The sequence below is a fragment of the Ctenopharyngodon idella genome, chromosome 1, assembly GCF_019924925.1.
Source record: "Ctenopharyngodon idella isolate HZGC_01 chromosome 1, HZGC01, whole genome shotgun sequence".
Taxonomy (NCBI): Eukaryota; Metazoa; Chordata; class Actinopteri; order Cypriniformes; family Xenocyprididae; genus Ctenopharyngodon; species Ctenopharyngodon idella.
Window position 1 is genome coordinate 37,585,456 of NC_067220.1, and position 16,362 is coordinate 37,601,817.

The 16,362-nt window shown below is 38.1% G+C and overlaps 1 protein-coding gene across 4 annotated transcripts in view; it reads right to left on the bottom strand.

Annotated features, from left to right (window-relative positions):
- Window positions 1-14,787, bottom strand: part of mcf2la (mcf.2 cell line derived transforming sequence-like a) — a 77,642-nt gene extending 62,855 nt beyond the window's left edge. Inside the window, exon 1 of one of the 4 annotated variants that reach the window (XM_051893315.1) lies at window positions 14,524-14,787. In XM_051893315.1, the coding sequence (XP_051749275.1) occupies window positions 14,524-14,602 (79 nt within the window). In that variant the 5' untranslated portion in view covers window positions 14,603-14,787. Of the gene's footprint in view, window positions 1-8,020; window positions 8,424-14,523 lie in introns of those variants that run through there. The other 3 variants (XM_051893323.1, XM_051893336.1, XM_051893328.1) reach the window with 3 other exon arrangements.
- Window positions 14,788-16,362: the final 1,575 nt, after the last annotated feature.

The following is a 16,362-nucleotide window of genomic DNA, read 5'->3' on the forward strand; positions in this document are numbered from 1 at the left end:
CAGATTTAATCAGCACAGACACGGTAACAGAATCACAGTCTGTTTAGGCCTCTGCTTCATCCTCCATTCCCTGTCTGAATTATCCATGCTTACTGTTGGCTGCATATGCTTTTTAAAATGTATACAGTTTTACCAAACAGGAAGACTTTAGCAATTACTGTGTGTGTTTATGTGTTTATGGTTTCACAGACAGGGTTTAGATTAAGCCAGGAGTAGGCCTTAGTTCAATCAGGACATTTAAGTAGCTTTTATAAACTTGCCTTAAAAAAAACATTACTGGTTTGTATCTTGAGACAAAACAATGGCACTGATATATTTTAAGATATGTCAGTGCAAGTTGCAAGCCTTGTCTGTGAAACCGGTCATATATGTCTTTTTCTAAACCTGGGAAACTTTAGGAATCCATGAGGAAAATGGCTTCTTAAAGGAAAAATTTAAATTGTCATTATTTACTTTCATGTCATTCCAAACCTTTACCACTTGCTTTCTTCTGCGGAACGCAAAAGAATATATTATAAAGAGAATCTTAGTGTTTTAGTCTCCAATGAAAGTCAATGGGGTCCAAAATATCTTCTTTTGTGTTCTGCAGACGAAAGTCAGTAAATGATGACGATTTGCTTGGGTGAACAATCCCTTTAATAATAAATAAATGTCTTATTTCACATGTAAAAATGTGCATATTAAATTACTTTAAGAATAACAATACAGAAGTCCACACATAGAGATCTCCACATAAAACAAGACAAGTAAGAAACGGGTAAAAATTTCACCACAATTATTAATATTTATAGGGTGTTTAAGTACGTAAAAAGACTGGGTGGTTAAAAGAAATAGAGATATAAATCGGTCAGCATTACAATAAAACCAAGTTATTTTTTTTTTTATTTAAAAAAAAAAAAAAAAAAAAAAGCCATGTTTTTGTGTAAACAAAAGTGAAAGAGTTATAGTTATAATTTAAGACCAACTTCTCTTTTCCAAACCAAATCAAACTGATAATAGGCATTTAAATAACAGGCTAATTTTAACACCTCGCACTCAAGAGGAAGATCCCAGAGCAAATGCAGAAATAATTCTAGCAGCTGATCGTGGCAAAATGTTGGTTCATCAACCACATGCAACTCTGCACACAAACATCATGCAACACAACAATAACGATAGGAAAAATCTTTAAATTATTTCCTCTAAAATGACTGAATAACATTTATGCCTCTAAATACATTCAAGCAATCTGTGAATGTCTTTGTCTGAAAATCATAAAATCCTGAGTACACACACAAACAATATTGCATGGGCTTCCAAACAAGTACGAACTCAGCAAGAGTAGCAACCATGAGGAGGAAATGGAGGCCAGTGGCTCTAATGCAAACTGACAGTAAAGCCAAAAGGGGAGACGGTCATAAAGTCAATGAAAAATGATGACGTGAGGAGATAATGGGGGCGGTAGTCCCACACAACATCTGTACATGAAGATTTCTGCAGAATTCTCAAGGATGGATGGATGGGTGGATGGTATAAATAAAATCAAAATCAGAAAAACACTATATAGTGAATGCTCAATCTCTTAATTCTTTAAATAGTTCAAAGCTTTAATGCTCATTGTTGAGTCAGCGGATGGATGGATGGATGGATGGATGGGTGGATGGTTGGGTTGATGGATGGATGGGTTGATGGATGGATGGGTGGGTGGGTTGATGGATGGATGGGTGGGTGGATGAATGGGTGGGTGGTTGAATGGGTGGATGGATGGATGGATGGGTGGTTGGATGGGTGGATGGATGGATGGGTGGGTGGATGGATGAATGGGTGGGTGGTTGAATGGGTGGATGGATGGATGGATGGATGGATGGATGGATGGGTGGTTGGATGGGTGGGTGGATGGATGGGTGGGTGGATGGATGGATGGATGGATAGATGGATGGGTGGGTGGATGGATGGTATAAATAAAATCAAAATCAGAAAACTGCTATATAGTGAATGCTCTAATCTCTTAATTCTCTAAATAGTTCAAAGCTTTAATGCTCATTGTTGAGCCAGCTTTTGGATGGGTGGGTTGATGGGTGGCTGGATGGATGGGTGGATGGATGGGTGGATGGGAGGGTGGATGGGTGGGTGGATGGGTGGGTGGATGGATGGGTGGGTTGATGAGTGGGTTGATGGGTGGCTGGATAGATGGGTGGATGGATGGTATAAATAAAATCAAAATCAGAAAACCGCTATATAGTGAATGCTCCAATCTCTTAATTCTCTAAATAGTTCAAAGCTTTAATGCTCATTGTTGAGTCAGCTTTTGGATGGGTGGATGGATGGGTGGGTTGATGGGTGGCTGGATGGATGGGTGGATGAATGGGTGGGTGGATGGATGGGTGGGTGGGTTGATGGGTTGATGGGTGGCTGGATGGATGGGTGGCTGGATGGATGGGTAGATGGGTGGGTTGATGGATGGGTGGATGGGTGGGTGGATGGATGGGTTGATGGGTGGCTGGATGGATGGGTGGATGGGTGGGTGGACGGGTGGGTTGATGGGTGGCTGGATGGATGGGTGGGTTGATGAGTGGGTTGATGGGTGGCTGGATAGATGGGTGGATGGGTGGGTTGATGGGTGGGTTGATGAGTGGGTTGATGGGTGGCTGGATAGATGGGTAGATGGGTGGGTGGATGGGTGGGTTGATGGGTGGGTTGATGGGTGGCTGGATAGATGGGTGGGTTGATGGTATAAATAAAATCAAAATCAACCGCTATATAGTGAATGCTCCAATCTCTTAATTCTCTAAATAGCTCAAAGCTCTAATGCTCATTGTTGAGTCAGCTTTTCATCTGTCAGTTCTGGTCTCTGAAAATAGTAAAGCCCACGCAATACGAGATTTGCTTGAGTACACATACACTACAACACGGGCTGTTTCGACAAAGAAAAGTATTGCTGAGTATATATGAACTCAGCGAGGGCTTGGTTTACTCCAAGCAAACAAATATGAGGAAAAGGCTGATGGCTCAAACCCTGACAGCAAAATCAAAGAGACAAGGTCACAAGGCTACAATGCATTGATTAAATTCACTACAATGTATAGTGGACTAGCAATGATCACCTAATGTATCACAGATCATGTCTAAAAATGTTACAAAACCAGCTCTAACATGATTCACTCAGAGATTTATGGTCTTGTACAGTATATGCACAGCTGCAGCTCTCTACAAAATGTGTTAATCTGCAGTTTGTTACTGCACTGCCTGTGCTCCCATGAGAGATGACACCATAGCTTCAGTCTCTGGTGATCAGCAGTACAAATGAATGCACTTGCATACAGCTCATCCAACCCTAAGAGGCTTAAACAGCAAAAATCTCCAGCCACATATCAGATGCTCAGAGCCAAAATGGCTGACTCTGTTTCACCTAGGTTGATTGACAGAGGCTTCATAAACCTTGCAAGCTGATCCAAAATAAACAGTGTAGACCAAACCTTGAGTAGTTTAAGATCAACCCTGCCTTCTGAACTGTGTCCTCATAACACTATAAGCAAACCTCACCAACCCCATAGGCAAATAAAGACATGCTCTTGTATCCTCTTACCGCTTCAGTGCAACATGTGTGTTAGAGAGCTCAGCCTTTCCTTGTTTGAAGTTCGTGGCGTTATCCCAAAGCATAGGTTATGCAAAACACTCAAGCAGCACAGAGACAGACAGTCAAAGAGAAGCCCATGCTGGAAGAACCACACCCACAGAGGAACATGCCAGCAGGTGCATCTAATTACAATATCCTGTCTACAAATGTTTGGAATCTTATGACAAATGTAAAGTCAGATGTTTCCATGGATAAGGACAACTTAGCTAGTAAACTATACTAAACAGCTCATGTTATCTGGTTGATCTAAGTTTTAAAGGAACAGTTAACCCAAAAAATTGTAATTTAGGCTACTCCCCTTCATGTTGTTTCAATCCCACTTTTTTTGTGGAACACTGAAAAATCTTTGGACATCGGAAGAACGGTTGCCTTTCAACAACAGTTTATAGTCACCAGGGGCTGTCAAGCTCCAAAGAATGTCATAAAACGACTATCAAACATTGAAAAATGGTGCGTTAACATCATTGCAAACAAAAAGACATTGGTTGTCACATGTGTGGTAACCATGTGACATTTCATTTTGAAATTCTGGAAACAAATGAGAGCTTTAGGGGAGGGTCAAATGGGGCAGTGACTATATCAGAGGACTTGGAATAAGCTGTATTAACTACTTCTATGATGCCATTTTGTGTTCATTTTGTCCTTTTTGGAGCTTGACAGCCCCTAAAACTATAAAATCTAAAACTATATAAAAAAATGTGTTAATTGAAATAAAATAATTAGATAAAAACACTGTTGGTTAATATGGAGCATCATGTCAAAAGCTATAAAATAATTTGTTAAAAATCTGTAGCATATTGTAGCAGCAATAGGGAACAGAACAACATAAGTATGAGTAAATAAATGATTAATTTTAATTTTTAGGTAAATATTGCTGTAGGTGAAATGTTGGCTGCTTGATCCCTGCAGGGAATTTAAAATACATTCAGCTTGTTAAACCTCACAGCACTGCATCACACAATCAGATACTAACACATATTCAAATGGCAGATGCATTATCAGCCTGAAAACTTCCTATGATGATACATCACTGCCAACAACATCACGCATCATAACGCAAGTGCTGGGAAAAACAACAAAGTGCAACACAAACACTTCTCATATTCTCAGCTCATGACAAAAGAGGAACTTACAGATCAGCCCATCGCAGGAAACAATGAACCTGTAGAAACTTTCCATTTCCTCTAAAGGGATCTTCACCAAGCTCCTGCAGTTCTTCGGGGGCCGGAGGTGCGTCACAGTCTCCTCCATCAGTATCATTTCACCTCTTTCACTTGGTCTCAATCCGCCCTGCTGTTCTTACCTTCCTTCTTTACTGTCACATCCTGTCTGCCCTCGCATTGCAAATATTCACTCCCTGAAATATCACGGTCTGTCTCTCCCTATCTGAGACGCTGTATCTTTCTCTCTCAGGTGTGAGTGCAGCAGTCAGGAACGTGACGCTGTTTTTCAGTCACGCCCATGCCAAACGCAGGTAATGCTCCACAACAAAGCCACTCAACACACACATGCAGCTACTCACTCGTTCACAAACACACCATCTGTCTCTTATCTCATCTGTGATTTGAAAGGCAATATCACATCCATTTGCATTATAATCAGATTTTCAAATAAACGCACAAAAGAATAGTTTTGGTTGCTCTTTCAATAAACTTAATGGAGTTCTTCGTAATGTATCATTTGAAAACATTTGAACAAATTGGATAATTTACAAAGTTTTTGTAGCTCAGTTGGTTAAGCTTGGTGTTTGGTCGTAGATTTGAGTTCCAGGGAACAAATAAACTGAGAAAATGTAAAACTTTAAATGGACAAATGAACATGAACTGTAAACAAATATTTAAAAATAATACAATTAATATGTGGATAAATTTGATAGTTTAAGATCTCTTCCAAAAATCTAGAGGAGATCCTTGAGAATAGAGTTTTTTTCTCATTAAAAATACAGTATCTGACAAGACTTCTCTAAAAATCATACAGTAAAAATCTGTTAAAAAAAATACAGTAAAAGTTGGTAAGTCCCCTTACTCTATACAGTGAGAAACTGGAACAGGTCTAAACATTTCATGTCATTTTAAAGTAAAATAAATAATGTTAAATGTACAGTTTGTGAAAGTGAAAAAGAACAAATCATTTTATAATTTACCGTAAATTTAATTTAAATCTGTAAAACCGGAAGTGTTGCTGCTATATTTTTTACAGTAAAGTTCTGGCAACCACAGCTGCCATTTGTTTTTTTTGTCTTTACAATATATGATCAATTTTCATATTTATTCATGTTCATTTTGTATTTTAGAGTTATTTTATATAAAAGTTATTACATTTTTTGTATTTAGGATTATACATTCAAATTTCAGCATGTCAAGAAATACTCATAGCTTTAGAGGTCATTTTGAGGTCTCAGAGGTTAACCAAACACATTTACCTGATCGTGGGGTCTGTATGTACCTAGTTTTTGTCCTCTCAGGTCTGTGGAGGAAACAGCACACGGTTTCCATTTCTGGCTATCTGGATTTATTTCTCACAGCAAACACAAACACACGTGTAAATGGAACCAGCACCACTTCACGACTCTAACCGCTAACCGTTATACTTTGACCTCACGCAAACCGTTCAAACCTGCAGCTGAGGTTAACCATTACCAGACACCATTACAACATACGGCAGGCTGGAGAACCCCATGTGGCTATGATTTATAAAAAGAAACGTAGAGCAAATATCAAATATGTCTCAAACTCTAAGTATGAGCAACAGGGTTATATAGTTAACAAAAACCAAAAAAAAAAAAAAAAAAAAAAAAATATATATATATATATATATAAAACGTATTTTATTTCAGCTAGTTGCAAGGCAACATTTCCCATTTTATTTAGTTTAACTTGATGTACTAAAATAATTAAAACTAAAGCTGAAATAAAAATGAATAAAAACGATAGACAGAAAAATGATTAAAAAACAATTAAATTGCTAAAACATTTAAATAAAATGAAACTGGGACATATAAAAATAAAAAATAATTCAAATTCAAATAGTAATAAAATAACACTGATAAGCAATAGTAATAGTGATGCTTGCCTTAAAAGAACAAAACACTGACAATCACTGGACAATTTGAAATATGGTGCTAGATGGTGTGTATAATCTTCATAGTCTAATAATAAAAGACTTTGAAGACTTTATGCTAAAGCTGGTCTGAGATTAGTCTAAAAAGATAAGGAGTCTGAATATGACAGATAATGAAGTTCAAAATAGACTCTGCATTGCGCTGATACGGAACAAAAGAGTGTGACAACATCACAAGGATGCAAGGAGTCATTTCATATTAAACACACAGAAAGTCAAACATCAAAGAGCAAATACACACACAAACGCACTCAGACTTAAGCGGCATCTTGTTAAGAGCGAGAAGCAGACACAGAGAAGCTTAAGATCAGAGATTTACTCACATTTCAGGATGTCAGACATCTGCTCTCCAGTACAGATAAATTGTCCTTGTCAGTGCCTTGTTTTTGAGTGTGTGTATTCCCTAGTCTGTCCACTGTGTACTGTATGCACTTGTTCAGTGAGTTGGTATGGGTGTGATTATCTTTTTGAGAAGTTGAGATGATATGCTATTTGCCAATATTTATGTGTCTCTTTTGCCATGCGTGTTCCCTAAAAATACCAGTTCAGCTCTGTGCTGAGACGCATTGGTTTACTGCGAAAACAAAACTTTTAGCACAAAGTGTCTGAGCAAGAGAGAGAGAGAGAGGATGTGTGTCAATGTGATCTGGGCAATGGGCCATCCACATGCATCTCAATGATGAGAGAGAAATCCCACGAGGAAACCACCTTTCAACCTCCCCCACACGCACACACACAAATAAATGAACAAATATTCACTTAAATTGACCCTGAAAAGAATACGGACAATTAAAATGCATACATTTCTTTTTGGGGTCACAGTATGTTCAAGAAATAGTTAATCCATTCTGTTCATCATTTACTCATCCTCATGCCGTTCCATACTTTCTTTCTTTCAAAAGGAGATATTTTAAAGAATATGTTTGTGGTTCTTTTCCATGCAATTATAATCAATTGAGACTGGAGACTGGAAAATCAGGCTTCAATGCTTCAGTTCTCATTCACAGAAACTGCACAAGTTCAACTGGTCCATTCTTCAAAATTCTGCAGTTCCACAGAAGAAAGAAAGTCATATGAGTTCTGATTGACATGAGGGTGAGTAAATGATAGCAGAAGTTTCATTTCTGGCTGAACTACTCCTTTAACTTTCACAAAGATGTGTCCTAAAACTGAATGACTCACAAACTAACAGAGTCAGTCAGCAATTTCCATCCTGTTTCCTTAGCAAAACCATCTGAAAGCAGCTACGCCACACATACACACGCTGATATTCAGTTCTCTCACCGTTCCAGTCCCTCCAGGAGCTCTTGCGGCTGAAGGTTGTGAAAGGAGAGAAGGGGACTCCCTGTAAGACTGTAGCCGATAGGTTGTAGAGGAGCTGGGTCAGACGGGACAGCATCCGCTGTGGGGCGTCCTGGCCCTCCCGAAGAAACTCGTGCAGAGACATTTAAACTGGTACCTAAACCAGTCTCAACCAGTCTCGACTCGGCCTGACCTCTCGGAACCAGCCCAAATCCACATTCGGCCCAGACGAATGCTAAAACAGTCTGAACTAAGCAACACCAATTAAATCCCAAGCCAAGACGAACTGATCCAAGAGAATGCTGGGAAGACTACAGCAGACCAGTCCTGGTCTCAGAAGGCTTCCTCTGTCAGATGGGACCCACAGAGAGACGCTGCATGCAGACGCATTTTGGACCTCCTGTTTGTAAGGAAACAACCCCGGCATTCATGCACGCTGTCGCAATAAACACACGTACTTATTCTTGCAGAGGAGAGAAGAAGAGTGGAAGAGAGGGGAGGGAGAGTTTTAGCACAAATCCCCTTCTGCTCTGCTAATTACACACACACACACACACACACACACACACACACACACACACACACAAACACACAATCATAAGTAGACTCTAATCTCCAGCATTCTTGTGCGCCACTTAGGGGCCAAACTGACTAACTTTTTCTAAACAGAAACAAAACCTCAAAATTAAATTGAACCTTTTAGGAATCACTCAATAAGACATGTATTTTACATTATCATGAGTGGAATGTCACTGAATGTCCTTCAGCAAACATTCAGTAAAAAAACATTCTTAAATACCAAATCTGAGAGTTATGTGGTACAAGGAATGAGAGAGTAGTTGACCTAACAGTTTGTGATAGTAAGATGTATAGGTGAGTGTGTTTATTACCTAGATAGATAGATAGATAGAGATAGATGAAATCTGAGAGCTTTTTGTCCCTCCATTACAGCTACACAAATGACACTTTGATGCTTCATAAAGTTTCATAAAGACATTGTAAAACTAATCCTTATGAATTGAGCCGTTTAGTTCGAATTTTCTGAAGAGACTTGATCGCTTTGTATAATGAATGATATTTAATTTAGGCTTTTATTCACATATAAACATTCATCAACTCAAACATCAGTTGTGGTAAACTGAAGCTCAAGCATGTTTGATTGACGCGTGTGAGAACCAATGAGGTTCATTCTCGCAAGAGGTTTGTTCTCGCGCGTCAAGCAGGTTCGGTTGAGCTTCTGTTTATGTTCGCCGATCAATGTTTAAATGTGAAAAGCCTAAATTTAATCTGTTCATCATATAAAGCGATCAAGTCTCTTCAGCAAATTTGGACTAAACCGCTTGATTCATATGGATTAGTCTCTTTATGAACTTTTTGAAGCGTCAAAGTTTCAGTTGCATAGCTGTCAATGGAGAGACAGAAAGCTCTCAGATTTCATCAAAAAGATCTTCATTTGTGTTTTGAAGATGAACGAAAGCCTTACGGGTTTGGAACGACATGAGGGTGAGTAATAAATGACAGAATGTTTATTTTTTGTGTGAACTAACCTTTTAAGGCGTTGATAGGGTTAGTTGATAGGGTTAGGGTTATAATAAGCTTTATAATAAAACAATATAAGCCTATGGTATGTCCACATTTAGAGGAAAACATTGATAAGCCTATTAAATAACTTTATAATGAAAATGCTGTATAAAAATACATAAAATCATAGCGTTAGGGAATAAACAATATCAAACAGAAGTTAATGTCTGCACCATGACAGAAAAACACACATATGTGTGTTTGTGTGATGAGGAGTCAGATGCAGAGAGATGAAGAGCAGGATAAGCCATTTTAGGGTTAGTGTGTGGACCACCTGCACACCACTTACAGTCACACACATTCCCCCAAATGGAGCAGAGCACAGAATGCAGGAATACACACACTAAATTATGCATGAGACTACAACTACTGTAGCATGCTTCTTTATGTGGGTTTTTATATTTCCTATATGCAATTAAATAAGAGTTCAAAATAAATACATCATCTCATCATCTAACTCGATTATTATGCATAATACCATGAATATGCATATGGATTGTCCTGGCTAGACCTTGTAATGCCCTAGCAACCGCAGATCATCATTATGCAAGGTCAAGCAGTGCTTATATTTTCAAATGAAAATATAAAAATCTAGTTTACACATACAGTTAACACACATATACAGTTCATATCTACCATACGTGACGTCACGGTTATTTGTTACCCGAGAAAGGTTTTCTCTCTCTCTCTCTCTCACACAGTTACTCTCTGTTTCTCTCTTTGCTCTGATTCTCTCCCCGTTTCACCCTTGGCACTGTCTTCAGAGAACAGAGAAAAGAGGAGAGAGGGAGAAACCGCCTGCCAAGGTTTGGGCAAAGGCCTCCCCAGCATGTAATTTAGCCCTCTAGTTCTCATCCTATTACCACGGTGGAAGTAACCCTACAGAAGAAAACAGCCTCCTCTTGAAAGACAACAGAACGCGTTACCGCAGCAACCCAGAGACACTGTACAGTATTTAGAGCCAATAAACACAGAGATAATCTGTGCTCAATAGAGGTAATAGTATTTATATGATGATACAATGTCATAAAACACATTACAAATTTTGCTATTTAAAGGCTATTAGTATTGTTAACCACTAGTGGCTAACCTCAGCTGGAACGTCAAAGCTTTATAGAGCCATCTAAAAATAATGTCACTGGTAAAACATCTACAGAACTATAAAACAAAAACTAGATAGATGGTTTGATGTTGGCTTGACGAAGCCTGTTCTGAAAGTATAGTTTTAAAAGCTTGAGATTTGAAGGTTTTACTGTCAGATAGACAGAAAGTAAGACAAAATAAAATCTCAAACAGACCCTCAAGAAACCATATCAAACCAGTTCTGTCCCTAATAAACCTTTTCAGACCCAATTAGACCTCATAAGATCACTAAGAAACCATATTAGACCACGTGTTTAGGCATTGCCTGATGTAGCGAATATGTTTTAATGTTGCTAACATGTTTCTTGCATGTTGTTAGTACTCTGCTAGCATGCTTAAACCCATCCCTGGTACAATACTAGCATGTTTTAACACATTTGCTGTATCTCATTTCAAAGGCTGCGCCGTCTGGAGGCCACATCGAGGCTGCCTTATTTCAGAACCGTTACATTCCAAAGTAGGAAAGAAATTACAGTAATTTTTCCCTCAGGAATAACAGTGAATTTATAATGGTTGCTTTTCTGAAATGAGACATCCTTGATGACGTATGTCGTCAGCAAATGCAAACTCAGAAGGGCGCAGCCTTCAAGATGAAACCCAGCTATTGCATGTTGCTAGCATGTTTTAATATGTCGCTAGCATAATTTAGCACATTGCTTGGATGTTTTATCATGTGCTAGCAAGATTTAGCATGTTGCTAGCATGTTTCTAGCATACCAAGTCAGAACATCCCGAAGGTCTGTGCCGAGTTTGGTGGTCATAACTTGAAAGCTCTAGGACGAATTACTGTTAGAAATTTAATACGCCTAAATAGATCAGCTTTGTCGAGCCAGCATAATTATTAGCAGTATATATGGTGCTTTCAACAGAGAAAGATCCATTTGCTTCAGTCGTGTCACTGAACTATGTGTAACTATGTGTAGCGATGGCTCAAAAATGAAAATACATTTAGTCAATATACTTTATTATTTCAATTTAGATCTGTGATCACCCTAAAATCTAATTGTCACTGTGCTGGGAGACGTGATAAGCTAGATTTGCACAACGGGTGACATGTAGAGTGCAGACGTTATGTCATGTGTGAGTTCGTGAGAGAGAAATTGTGAATATGAGCAGACAGCTGTGGGCCAGCATTAGATCTTTGGCTAGACTGAGTTTTAAACACCTAATAAACACTAACCGGTTCCTCTTGAAGTTTTTAAGTCACAAAATGGCGCATGTGAGAACCATAGGTCAACATAGTGGACAAAATTGCTAGCGCGGCCAGTCACACAAACACAAGCATATTCCCAGTCGGCATTTCAACATTTATTCATGGGTAAATGGATAAATCATAGATGAATTTTGATTCGGTTTTGCAAAATGTTGATATCGCAACGCTGGGTTGTTTTTCTATCATGGTGGGGGTTTTTCCATTTAATTCTACTGTTTTTATACTAAACTAATGATATATTCTATCCCCTAGCGCTAAACCTATGACTTCACATAAATCTTTCTACATTTTTAAATTTCCATAAAGACACAAAAATGTAGCATAAAAATGTTTTCAGCTGGTTGGTCTGCACAATATTTGGAATCTAGTTCTTTAGGGTTTCCTTTTAAAAATATTGTGACCACTGCTGGAATATTATGCTCACTCCAATGCTTTTAAAACAAAATAAAAGTCTAATAAATAAACATAAATGAATGCTACCTTGTTACTAATGATAAGTCATTCAGTAGAGCTTCAGCAAATAAATGAGTGTGGGAATATGGGCAGGTTGAGTTCACCATAGTGTAAACAGTAACATGTATCTTTATACACCAGAACGCTAAAGGCCAAAACCTCTTGACTAAAGGATGACCCATTTATAGACATATAATATTTTTGAAAGACCATGAATGTGAGAAAGGGTGTTAGTACGCTTTGTGTGTTTGCTGCTTCATTGTGCCGGTGTGTGTTTTTAGCCACTCATTGCCAGTGGCAGACGGCTCAGATGTAGGGAAATAGGACAAACAGAACTCCTCAGAGAATGAGAAGAAGAAGACATCATAAAAACACAGATAGGCTTACCCACCACATAAACGAGAAAGAGCAAGAGAATCTACAGTTCAAAATTCTAATTGCAATTCAAAAAAACAACATAAGTCAAATTTAAATTCAAAATTCATATTCAGAGTGTGTATTACACTCCGGGTCAGTTTGGGTTTGGTGTGTTGCATTAGTTTTTTTAATTTATTTTTGAAAGCAGAAAAATGAGAATACCATGCCTTTTTGTTTTTCAAAAAACAACAAGAATTTAGGTTAATTTTGTGTTTTTACATTTTAACAATCTGTGCAACTATCGCAGCGGATGATTATTATTCTGTTACATGGAACTGAGGAAGAACTGGGCTGCGTTCAGCAGCCCTGACAAAACGTTTTTTAAACGGAAATGGTGGTGCGTTGAACACCCCGTTCTGATGACGCAAGAGATGCAACTATGGCATCTGAGAAGGCCATTCTTTGTGTTCTTTTTGAAGAATTTTCAGAGCCCGATGAAGTTGGTATAAATACGTTTAATACTGCAAAATATGCTCGATGTTACAGTCACTGCCCTTGCCATCCAGAATAAAAGAGGACATCCCAATCGAGTGAAGGGATTTGTGGAAACTGTGGTTCCTAATTACTGTGATCCAACATTTGCCTTTATGTTTATGAAAGTTTATGAAAGTATCACTCCACAATACAATAGCAAAATATATAAGTATAATATTTTTATGTTACATTAATCACCTTACTAAGGAAAGGATATGGACCAGAAGACACTGCAATTACTAAATGATATTTAGACAGACTTAAAGAAGTTCCAGATCTATACTTGTGCTCTTATTATTTAAGTTATTTTGCCATTAATGTAAATAAACGTGCAAACAATATACTTGCTCTTGTGAATTTATTTTGATGTTAATTACATTTACGAGCTGTTTCTTTGTTCCCGCGTGGTTTATATGCATGTTGATGCTGATTGGGCTGACATTTTTGACACACCCACCAAACAAGAGAAAACGTATCTCAAACCCGTTGCACACCGTTTCCAGGAAACATGTCGTTCAACCCGGACACCGTAGCAAACGTTGCACACGCACCGGTTTGAGCTTGAACGTGCCCCTGGCGAAGACACGATTCAATCGTTGGTTGAGCAATCAGTGGAAAGGGGCATTTATCCATTTTCTATTCCTGAAAGTAAAAATTAAAAATCAAGCCGAATTCTTGTTTAAAAAAAACAAAAAAAAACAAAAAACGAAAAAGGCCCCATTTTCTCATTCTTCTGCATTCAATTTTACAGTAAATCAAAAACAACTGAATGCAATGTACAAAATGTCTAGTTCAAATGTCAAAAATTCTAATTCAGAATTTCTCATTTTAAAACAATCACTTTTTAAAAATCACAAATACCAATTTTTCAAATTCTAATTGAAATTTCTAAAATCTAATTAGGAATGTTGAAAAAGATTTCATTCAGACTTCAAAATTCAAATTCAAAATTCAAAAAGGCATATAAGTGATGCCAATCAACAGCAACGATTTTGAGCAACTAAGCATAATAAAGATCTAATTACAACAGCTGTTGTTGTTTCACAGGTTGGAAGGATTCATTTATTCAGAGGTAGAATTCACGTTCTCAGCAAATATTTACCAGAGCAAAGACAAACAGAAGCTGCAAACAACCTTGAGCTACAGTTCCCATACCTTTCTCGTAATACCACTGATTCACACACACACTCACAGCTCCTCCTACCGATTTTATGTACGATAACAGTGAGTCGTCTGACGAGCTCCTCCAGAGAGTCCTCTCCCATCTTCACCCACAGGATCATGATGAACAGGACGCAGAGAATCAGGAGCAGCGGAGACACGCAGCTCTGCTGCTCGGGAGAGAAGGATTCTGATGGGGGGAGAGAGGAAGCCGTCTCGCTGCTCAAACCAGCGCTGCTGCTGCCGCTGTCGCCACTGCAAGAGATGCTGGAAAGAGAAAAAGAGAGAGAGAGGTGCCTCAGCACAGCGGCAAGGATGAGACAGCAACACACTGACACACATACACACACTCTGCAGCAGCCATGCAGAGTCATCATGCACAGTGTGCGCGCGCACACACACACACACACACACACACACACAGGTATGCAAATATGAGTGATATTAGGGTCACTACACGATACTATGACAGCAATGCATGCAAATAGCACGTAAACAGACTGTGACCTACAAACATGCATGTGCTCATAAGCAATCATGCATAACTGTGTGTGTGTGATATGTCATATTCATTAATTGTCCTCTCTAACAGCTAGAACAGAGACTGAGAAAATAACTGCACTCAAATAGACTGATAGACTGCAGATATCTGAGGGCAGATCATCAGTGGTGCTTTATAAATCATCAAGAAAGGTCATTTGGGTTTCTTCTGGGTTAATTAAATCAGTTATTTTCGATTCTGGTATGTTGTGAGTGTGTTTTCATGCATATTAAATCACTTTCTTTCCTACTGTTAAAGCAAATAAATGCACCAATGTAGCACACAGAACTATGGATGAGTTTAGTGCTGCATTACTTGTATCATAGCTCTTCCTCGAGAGGAGCCCAGATATTATCTGTAGTTTTGGAACATGGCGACACCTTGTGGTCGAGAAGCAGAATTACAAGCTCCCACGACGTTGGCGTTTCCGAGGGTCATCATTATTGCAAAATAAATCACGATATGATGCGACCACTTACCAAATAAATATATGAATATAAAATATTAACTTGTTTGATATTTGATTGAAATTATTTAATCTTACTTGTAGATTAGCTTTGAGCTTTCGACAAGAAACATACAGTTACAACTTAGGCTAACAATCGGCCTAGCAACAAGACTAACAACTGCAACAATACTAATATATATTAATATACTATTATTAATCTGCAATCCAAGTTACTTCATATCCATGGACTAGTTAGTATATTTAGCTACAATGTGTCTAATATCTATAGGCCAACAGCCTCCACTAACAAAATGGCGCCAATTGGATTTTAACTGGCGTTTTGTTGATAGGATAGATGTGAAAATACAGTAGTGCTCGTATGTTGCTATGGACAACGGTTAATACAGTTATTATACAAAATATTTGACTGAGCGATTAAACTAAAAAATAATATTTCATCGATTCATATAAACTACTAAGTACTGTTTACCTCGCTACCGACAAGTCCCATGAATACGGGAACATGATAGGGACACGCCTAAGTACAGTTTAAACCCCTGATTTCTGTGATTTTGAAGTTTGCAATAAGAATAAATAAACAAATATATATATATATTTATAAAAATCTGTGGCAGAATGGTTGGTTGGACCAAAAGTTGGTTTGTATTTACTTCTAAAACTTACATTTCCCACGAATTAAATAGGCTATTATGAGGTAGGGTTGCAAGGGTTAATATCTTATTATAGCTACAATGATAGATAATACTTATCAAACATGTCCAGTAGGTCTCGTAAAAAAAAAAAAAAAAAAAAAAATTAAAAAAAAAAAAGATTGATTTTTGCTTCTTTTGCTTTAAAAAAGTCACAAAACAAGTGCCTACTAGAGTAACCAC